Genomic DNA, 9,868 nt, shown 5'->3' on the forward strand with positions numbered 1-9,868 from the left:
TATATAGCTCTAGATATGACCCAATTACCGAACAGTGTTCCGGTTTGGATTGCACTGACATCTCTTTTCTAAGTTTGGCCATCTCTTTATCCTTGCAATTTAAGTTCTTCAAGTCATCAATCAATCCTTTCATTTATGTGATAGGCCTGCATTAAAAATAGACATTTACCACAAATTATAAGTATCTTATATTATTAGATACATTATTATAAAACATATTTTAGTTAAGGAGTTATTGATACTTCAAGTGCAAAATGATAATATAAAACCATGATAAAAATGCACTTTTAAGTACTAATCAAATAGCCTAATAAACTTTATGTTCAAGTTCCACAGGCAAGTGACAAGGTTTTTCATAGACTAGTCTATAAGGTGACATACCTATTGATGTTTTATAAGCAGTTCGATAAGCCTAAAGTACATCATTAAGTCTTAAAAACCAGTCTTTCCTATTAGGGTTCACTATTTTCTCTAAAATCTATTTGATCTCCCTAATAGCAAGCTCTGCTTATCTACTTGTCTAAGGGTAATAAGGGGTGATAATTTTGTGAGTGATTTCATATTTTTTCATTAAAGACTCGAATGAGTTGTTACAGAAATGTGTTCCACCATCACTTATCATGGCTCAAGAGATTCTGAATTGTCTCAAGATATTTTCTTTCAAAAACTTTATCATTATTTTGTGATCATTATTTCAACTTGAAATTGCCTCCATCCATTTTGAAACATAATCTATGATGAATAATATGTACAAGAAACCAAATGATGAAGGAAATGAACCCATGAAATCTATACCCCAATAGTCAAAGATCTCGATAACAAGAATAAGATTTAAAGGCATCATGTAATGTTTTGAAATAGATCCCAACATTTGATAATTTTCACAAGTCTTGCAGAATGCATGTGAATCCTTGAACATGGTGGGTCAGTAAAATCTACTTTTAAGATTTTTGTAGTTGTCTTTCTTGATGAGAAATGACCCCCACATACCTTAAAATGATAAAATTTATTGACACTACTTACCTCATTATCAGGAATACATCTTCGAAATATTTGATCAAGACAATATTTGAATAAATAAGGGTCATCTCAATAAAAGTTCTTTTCTTTGTTCAAGAACTTTCTTTTATCTTGGGTACTCTAATGAGCTAAGAAATGTCCTGAAACAAGAAAATTAACAATATTAGCAAACTAAGGTATCGTAGAGACATAAAATAAAGATTCATCAATAAATTGTAAAAAAATTGATGTATCAAATAGGTATAATTTAGAAAGTTAGAGGAGTAAATTAAACTTTTCACGAGAACTTTGAACCAACCATCTATTTTTGATGTCTTTTTTGTATCGGTCCTCTTTTTAATGCTATCATTGGTCAACACATTTGAATCAATAATTAATTAATTTGACCTCAAAAGGATGCAATTGTTAAAAAAATGGTTTGAGAACAAAAAACAAATTTGAGTAATGAATCTATTTTGAGATGTGAGAGAATAAACAATGTAAAATGATATAGTAAACCTTTTATGCCTATTAGCATTTGTTAATTAATCTAGGAATAAAGAATGTGAAGTTTGCTTAATGTTTTAAAGCACATTGATGTTAGGATAGGTATTGAGTTTTTACCCATTTCTTGATTCCACCTTCCCCCTTTTTACTTGGAGTTTTTATAAATTTTAAATAAGAAATCCTTACTATTAGGTTTGGAAACAATTGAACATCTATAACATGACTTGAATACAAGATGTTTTATGAAGAGAAGTTGACCAATTATAACCTATATGTAATTTCTGATCTTTTTCTGGGCTGTAATTTTATAAATATGTATTTTTTTTTATCTAATTATATGAAAATTAAGATCTTTTTTTTTTTAGATTTTTGAATTTTCATACAAAATATACTAAAAAGTGTAGGCATTTGAGTATAACAATCCATAATAACTAAAGTTTTTTTTTCATATTTCATCCTTTAACCTTTATTTTTAATTGCAACATTTTATGATGAAATTCATGACCAATTTTTAAAATTATGATAAGAAAAAGAAATTCCAACAAAAAAGGTCCAAAATGTAAAACATGAAGAAATCATATTGCCAATCTCAAATTCATGGGAAAAGTACTTTTTATTCCACATATTTTTCATTTTCTTCTTTTTCAGTCCCTAAAGTTTTTGAAATTTTATTTTGAGTCTAAATTTATTTTATTTATTCTTCAGTCCTTGGATGTTAGAGACGAGAGAGAAAGTTATTATATTATAGTAAAAGAGGAAGATAATCATTAGTTGGCTACAATTTGATGATAAAAAATAGCATATTTTGGTATCAATGAGTTTTATTTAATGAGGAGCATTTCATAGAATGTTTTTGAATATTTATCTTGCTTTAAAAAGTAGATTGGAGACTAGAAAGAGAAAAATTATTGGTTTGATTTTGTGTTTTTGGATTGTTTTGGGAGGCCTTTGAGGTTGAATTTTTTGATGTTAGAAGGTGTTTATAATTAGATGGATTTAGGTGGAAACAAGTTGAAAATTGGATTTTAGGACAAACAAAAAAAAGCACTCTATTATAGGCCATATTCGCTTTAGTTTTTATACTAAAACAAAATAGGTTGAATGACAGGTTTTCTGTCACTTAAAATAATAAAAATAAAAAGATCCAAATCTGAGTGCCTAGCCTTTGTTTTTTTTTAAATTTGGGTTTTTATTGATTTTTTATTGGGTTTTCATTTTATAATTTCATCATTTAATATTTGATTTATTTTGAATCGGTCTTTACAATCATGTTTAGTTTATTTTTTATGAGGTTTTCATGGTCTAAAACAAATATCTCAATAATTGATTGATACTCAATTTATGAGGGACTATTTTTTTATCATATGATTAAATAAAAAATATTTTAAAAAATAAATTTTTAAACTCAATGGAGTCCAAAACTTAGATAAAGAGTTTGGCAGGTTAATTTGCATTTTTTGATAATTGAGTTTTATACTTTGTTTTGATTTGTTTTCTATAAAGTTATCATGATCTCAAATAAATATTTCGGTAGCAAGTTGGTGATTAATTTTACAAGTATCTATTTTTTAATTATATAACTAAATAAAAAATAAGTTTTTTTTAAATAAGGTTATTAAATGCATACAATAGGTTTGACAGCTTAAACTGTAAAACCTATATCGATTTAATATGTCGTCGTCTCAATAATTTTTTTTTTATAAAAGTATCATTTTTATTTTTTTTTTTAAAAATTAAACTATATTTTTATTAGTTGTTCAAGGTACTTTTAAATTAATCAAATTAATTAAGTTATATTAGAATAAATTCTATATAATTGAATTTAAAATTAAAAAAAATCAGATAATGAGATCATACCTTATCCGCTGAACTTATTTTAGTTACATTGCCGAAGAATTTTCTGTCATCTGCGTTTCCAAGTGAATTTTTTTAGTTAAACTCGTAGCATGAGCTCTTTTTGGCACCTGCATGCATTTTTGGCCTTAAAATTTACATCAATGTATCCTTAATTTAACACCTTAGCTAAAAACAACAAGAACAACCCGACTTAATATAGGCAAGCAACGAGAAGCAAGAACAAAAAAAAAAAACCCATCAAAAGCAGCATGTTTCTTTTCTTTTTCCAACTTTCTTCTCTAATGGCAACTTATTCTCTTCTGATCTCCCTACTCGTTTATGTCATGGCATTTTCAATCAATCTGTTGCATGCAGACCCGAGAACAGACCTTGTTATACAGACGTGTGGCAAAGTGCGCGTTCAAAATGTGTCAAACTACTTCAAGTACTATTCAAGCATCACAGATTACATGCAAGATGAAATTTATCGCAACAAGTTTGCATTTAAGGATACAGGAGAGCCGCCAGATCGGTTGTATGTGCTTGCCCAATGCATGGATGATCTAACTAACGATGAATGTGCTATGTGTTTCGCGCAAATTAGTACTCTCATCCCCAGTTGTTTTCCTAGCACCGGTGGTCGAGTTTATTTTGATGGCTGCTTTATTAGGGCTGAGAATTATAGTTTCTATCGTGAAGCTCTTGCCCCAGAAGATACGAAGGTGATCATGCTTTCTTCAAACCATAAATTTAAAATTTCCTAATTTCTTTCAATTGAATGGCAATTGAATGTACATTAGTTTAAGTTTCAAAGTCGAATTAGGTTTGGATTAAGCACTTTCTAAATTACCTTAATGAGTTATGAAATTCTTATCTGTTGATATGGTGATGGAAAATATTTTGCATTTAATTGCCAATAAGCTATGTAGCTCCTTTGGCATGTGGTTTTCTCCATCCCCACCAGGATTTTGCATTTTAACGTTTCGATCATCATGTGATCATAACGTGCGTTAGAGTTGATGCATTTTTCAACCTAGAGTTTCCTAACAAATTTTGATCAAGGTGCCCAGCTAGCTGTTAAGATTTGAGATTTATGCTAACAAGTCGTAGGTTCAAACCCTCAGAGGTTTGGATTGGGATTCAGAGATGGGGAAAGGCTTCGTCTTTGTGTAGCTCATGGTTTGTTGGGCCTCGCAGATGACCAAAAATAAAAAATAAAAAAATTCACACCTGAAATCTTCAGAGCTTGTGAGGTTATTGAGCTATTTTTTTTTTAAAAAAAAAAGCTTTAATTCAAATTCAAATTTCTTCTTCATTTAATATGTTATACTGAATTTTCTCTCCGGGAATTAAATGGAAGTAGAGATGCAGTGGCATTGTAAACAAGGGGCAAGAATTTAGCGTTGCAGTAAATGAAGTGCTGAGTAAGATGTTACTGAAGGCTCCGAGTTTCCGAGGCTTTGCTTCCAAGCATGAGACTTCAAATGGCATATCTGCCTATGGGATGGCTAATTGCTGGAAGATCTTGGACCATGATTTGTGTTCCATTTGCCTGTCAGAGGCGGTTGCATCTGCCTTATCATGCATTCCATCTACGGAGGCTCGTGTGCTTAATGCTGGCTGCTTTGTACGCTATTCTGATGCTTCATTTGCCAATGATTCTAATGGTGAATACTCCAAAGGTTAGCCCATTTATTTATTACAGTCGATGCAGTCTAGAAACCTGCTAGCTGGCCATGTCTTGAAACGCAAATTTATCGACTTTAAACTGTTAGTTTGACCTTCCACATGCATGTTCTTCTGTTTTTCATTCAATGATGATTTTTAGAGACTTGATGGACAATATACTAGGTTAATTTACTACGGCATTCTCTTGCAGAAGAAGTATTTTCCTACATCACATACATTATGGGTGTGGTTCTGATCTCCGTATTAGCAATTGGTATTGGTATTTGGGTGGGTAAACTTACCTATAGAAGAAAGATCCGTCTCAAACAATCGAAAGGTAACGTGTGTGTACATGGATTACAATGCTTAGATAGGAAGAAAACAAGCATGATTTCTTCCTTTATTTTAACATTTTCTTTGATAAAACCCCTCTACAGAAACATTAAGCAATGTTTATATGATATGATATTGAGCATAATGAAGCAGATAAATAATTTGTTTTCCATCGTTTTGCATATTAATCATCATCAAAGAGACGGAGGACTTGTTATTAGAGGAGAGGGTGCAGTACATGCAGTTCAAGTACGCGACACTTGACACAGCAACTGAAAGTTTCAGTGAAACTAATAGGTTAGGATGTGGAGGATTTGGTGAAGTATTTAAGGTACCTGAGACACCCACACACACACACACATGTAGCTTAAATTTCATTTTGTCTTCGTTTAAATCTATTCCATGAATTTCTAATTGCGGATGATTGACCTGAAATGACTAGGGAACCTTACCAGATGGTAGAGAAATTGCAATAAAGCGATTATATATTAGTAGGAAATTTCAAGTGCAAGAGATTCGTAATGAAATGGAAATTATTGGAAGAGCACAACACAAGAACTTGGTTCGATTCCTCGGTTGCTGCTTCACCAGCATTGACAGCTTCCTTGTCTATGAATACCTAGCAAACAGAAGCCTGGATCTCATTTTATTTGGTAAGCTATAGAAGCTTGATTTTTTCTCTACTGAGTTTTGGACTGTAAGGAATTAATGCATTCAAAAGCAGATCATGAACATGGCCAATCTATCTTGTTCATAGACATGTTCTTAAGATTGGATTAATTAAGTGTATCAAGATATATAACTTGTTGGCTCAAAAACTAATATTAGCTCAATTGTAAAATGACATGACTCAAATAGACTTAAGAATTAGCTGTTCTTTGTTCACTGAGAATTGATATTTGCCCGTTCTAGCTTTCTTTCTAAACAATCTGAAAATTTCTGTACAAACACCCACGGAAGCAAGATCCGGCAAAGAAGAAAGAACTTGATTGGAAAAGGAGATTTCTAATTATCGAAGGAACAGCTGAAGGTTTGGAGTACCTCCACAAGTATTGTCAAGTGCGGATCATTCATAGAGACATCAAAGCAAGTAATGTGTTGCTAGATTTGAGACATCGACCAAAAATCTCAGATTTCGGACTAGCAAGATTTTATTCCTGTGACCAATCCCTCGTCAACACTGCCATTGCTGGAACACTGTAAGCATAAGCATTGATATTTCCATTAACCTTTTTCTTCTTATAGGTGTCTCTACAAACTCACATTGTCCTAATAAAAAAATTATCACTCTTTTTGGTGTCTTGGCTTAAAGGGGGTACATGGCTCCAGAATACATTGCCAAGGGAAGGTTAACTGAGAAGGTGGATGTCTATAGCTTTGGAGTTCTCGTCATCGAAATGATTACTGGAGTACAAAACAACAAATATCAATCCGAGAAAACATATGAAACTCTAGTTACCTGTGTAAAATTCTTATAACCTTCTTATTGCCTATACAGCAGAAGCACCATACATTTATTATGTCCACATGGTAAAAATGCATGTCAATGTATTACAGTTCATGCGCGCTTGTTTGCTTTCAACCTCCCTTGTTTTTTCCCTCTATAACAGGCATGGAAGCATTTCCAATCAAACAAGGTCCAAGAAATCATTGATACAAGTATGACGATTGAAGATGCTGAAGAAATCGAAAGAGTTGTTCAGATTGGTCTATTATGTACTCAAGAGTCACCAAATTTGCGGCCAACGACGACAGAAGTAGTTCAAATGCTCAGGAAAAAGGATGTTGAATTGAGTTCACCATCCAAGCCTCCTTTCACAGATGAGCTTATGGAATTACATTATTTAGGCAGCTTGGACCAGCAGCATCCTTCTACCTTTGGTTTGTGAACATTATTAAATAATACTTACGTAGTTTTATTTATTAAGAGTATAATAGTATTTTCAATTTAATTTATATATATTTTATTTGTATTTAGGTTAAAACTAAGCATTCATAATATAAAGATTATTTAGAATTCTAGCCTCCTTTTTATGTTTGATCTTAATTATTTTAATATGGTATCATAGCTAATTTTATGAAACGATATATATACTTTATTTGTATTTAGGTTAAGACTAAGCATTCATAATATAAAGATTATTCAGAATTCTAGCCTCCTTTTTATGTTTGATCTTAATTATTTTAATATGGTATCATAACTGGTTTTATGAAACGAGGCTTAATTCCAAACACAGTTTCGTGGATCCAACTTGTTTTGTCAGTTTCTACAAAATTTGATATTTGCGTTTTGGAGTAATCATATAGTTTTGAGAAGATATTTGTTTAGTTTTTGAATTTCTGTTTAGTTTCTGCAATTTGATATTTGGTTTTTCGCTACTTTTGCATTCTAGTTTTCTGTGATTGTTGATTATGGCTACTAAAAGAGATGATTTGCTTCAATTTGTGAGTGTAAGGTTGGATGGGAAGAACTATTCGTATTAGAGCTATGTAATGAGAAATTTTCTTAAAGGTAAGAAGATGTGGGGGTATGTTAGTGGAACTTATATGATACCTAAGAATATTGAGGAGGGGGATACTGTTTTGATAGATACATGGGAGGCAAATAATGCAAAAATCATTACTTGGATCAACAATTCTGTTGAACATTTGATAGGTATGTAGTTGGCGAAGTATGAGACAACAAAAGAGGTTTAGGTTCATCTAGAAAGGTTATTCGCGCAATCAAATTTTGCAAAACTCTATTAATTATAGAATAATATACGAGCTCTCCATCAGAAGAATATGAGTATTCAAGAGTTTTATTCTGCTATGATAGATTTTTTGGATCAATTGGCTTTTACAGAATTAACGGAATTAAAGGTATGTGATGTCTATATTGAGCGTAGAGAGCAGCAATGATTGGTACAGTTTTTAACAGCACTTCGCAGTGATTTCAAAGGACTTAGAGGTTCAATTCTGCATCGTTCTCCACTGCTTTTTGTTGACTTTATTGTGAGTGAGTTATTGGCTGAAGAAATACGTCTTCAATCTTATTCTAAAAAGGAAATTCTTTTTGCTTCAAATCCTTTAGTACTAGCAGTACCTTCTAAGTCATTCTCTAATCATTAGAACAAACCTTACACAAGGGTTGGCTTCGATAAGTGTAGTTTATGTAAGCAGAAAGGTCATTGGAAGACTTAGTGTCGTAAGTTAAGACAGCATAATCAAGCTTGGAAGTCTGATAGTCAGTCACAACCTATTGCTCATAAACCACCTTAGGGTTATAAACCATCACACCATAATACTATAGTAGTAGCTTCTCCAGGCTCTATTACTGATCCCAATACTTTGGCTAAGCAATTTCAGAAGTTTCTCTCCTTGCAGCCACAAGCAATGTCCGTTTCTTCTTTCATAGGTCAGTTGCCTCACAGTTCCTCAGGTGTGTCACACTTTGAATGGGTTTTGGATTCTAGTGCTTCCCATTATATATCTCCAAATTCCTTATCTTTTACCTTTGTGTCTCCTTTGTCCTCCATTCCTGTTATGACTGCTGGTGGCATTCCTATACCCTTAGCAGGTGTTGGTTCTGTTGTCACACCTCACTTGTCTCTCCCTAATGTTTATCTTATTCCAAAACTATATAAATAAGATCTTGTGTTTGTTGGTCAAATATGTGATTCTAGTGATTATTTAATCATGTTTTCTAGTTCTTTTTATTATGTACAGGATCTTCAGTCTTAGAAGCTGTTTGGGATACGCCGTAGGGAGAATGGACTATATATTTTAGATGAGTTAAAAGTGTCAATTGCTACTACCACTGCTGCTACTACTTTTGATTTGTCTTTTTTTTGTTCGAGTCTTTCATCTTCTAGTTTTTATTTATGACATTCCTGTCTAGGTCATGTTTCGTCTTCTTGTTTGAGACTTTTCGCATCCATGGGAGCTTTAGAAAATTTAAAAACTTGTGACATTTCTGATTGTAGTGGATGTAAACTGGCAAAAATTTTTGCTTTACCTTTTAATCAAAGTATTTCTGTTTCTTCTTCACCATTTGATTTGATTCATTCTGATGTATTGGGACCTTCTCCTATTTCCACAAAAGGAGGTTCTCGATATTATGTCTTTTTTATTGATGATCATACTCGTTATTGTTGGGTTTATTTAATGAAATATCGTTCTGAATTCTTTAAGATATATGCAGCTTTTCGAGCTTTTATCAAAACTCAACATTCTGCTGTGATTAAATGTTTTAGGTGTGATTAAATGTTTTAGGTGTGATTTGGGTAGGGAATACACCTCTAATAAATTTTCCTAATTACTTGCCTCAGATGGAACCATCCACCAAACTTCGTGTACAGATACTCCTAAGCAAAATGGTGTTACTGAAAGAAAACATAGAGATATTATCGAAACTGCTCGTTCTCTCTTGTTGTCTGCTTTGTTTCTAGTAAGTTTTAGGGAGAAGCTGTTTTTACTGCTGTAAGTTTGATTAATACAATTTCATCTTCTTATAGTTCGGGTCTATCTCCTTTTAAAAAGTTAT

At 32.3% G+C, this 9,868-nt stretch overlaps 1 protein-coding gene across 1 annotated transcript; it reads left to right on the forward strand.

Moving 5' to 3' along the window:
* Positions 1 to 3,686: 3,686 nt before the first annotated feature.
* On the forward strand, positions 3,687 to 9,772 carry LOC105119852 (putative cysteine-rich receptor-like protein kinase 43; the record flags this gene model as incomplete). The annotated part of the gene is made up of 12 exons (XM_011018046.1): positions 3,687 to 4,064; positions 4,706 to 5,024; positions 5,222 to 5,347; positions 5,544 to 5,674; positions 5,786 to 5,996; positions 6,308 to 6,542; positions 6,656 to 6,806; positions 6,954 to 7,224; positions 7,856 to 7,999; positions 8,189 to 8,205; positions 8,710 to 8,902; positions 9,654 to 9,772. Coding segments are annotated over exons 1-12 (2,295 nt in total), but the record flags the coding sequence as incomplete, so codon positions are not given.
* Between the last annotated feature and the right edge of the window lie 96 nt (positions 9,773 to 9,868).

This window comes from Populus euphratica, unplaced genomic scaffold (genome assembly GCF_000495115.2).
Source record: "Populus euphratica unplaced genomic scaffold, PopEup_1.0 scaffold3732.1, whole genome shotgun sequence".
Classification (NCBI taxonomy): Eukaryota; Viridiplantae; Streptophyta; class Magnoliopsida; order Malpighiales; family Salicaceae; genus Populus; species Populus euphratica.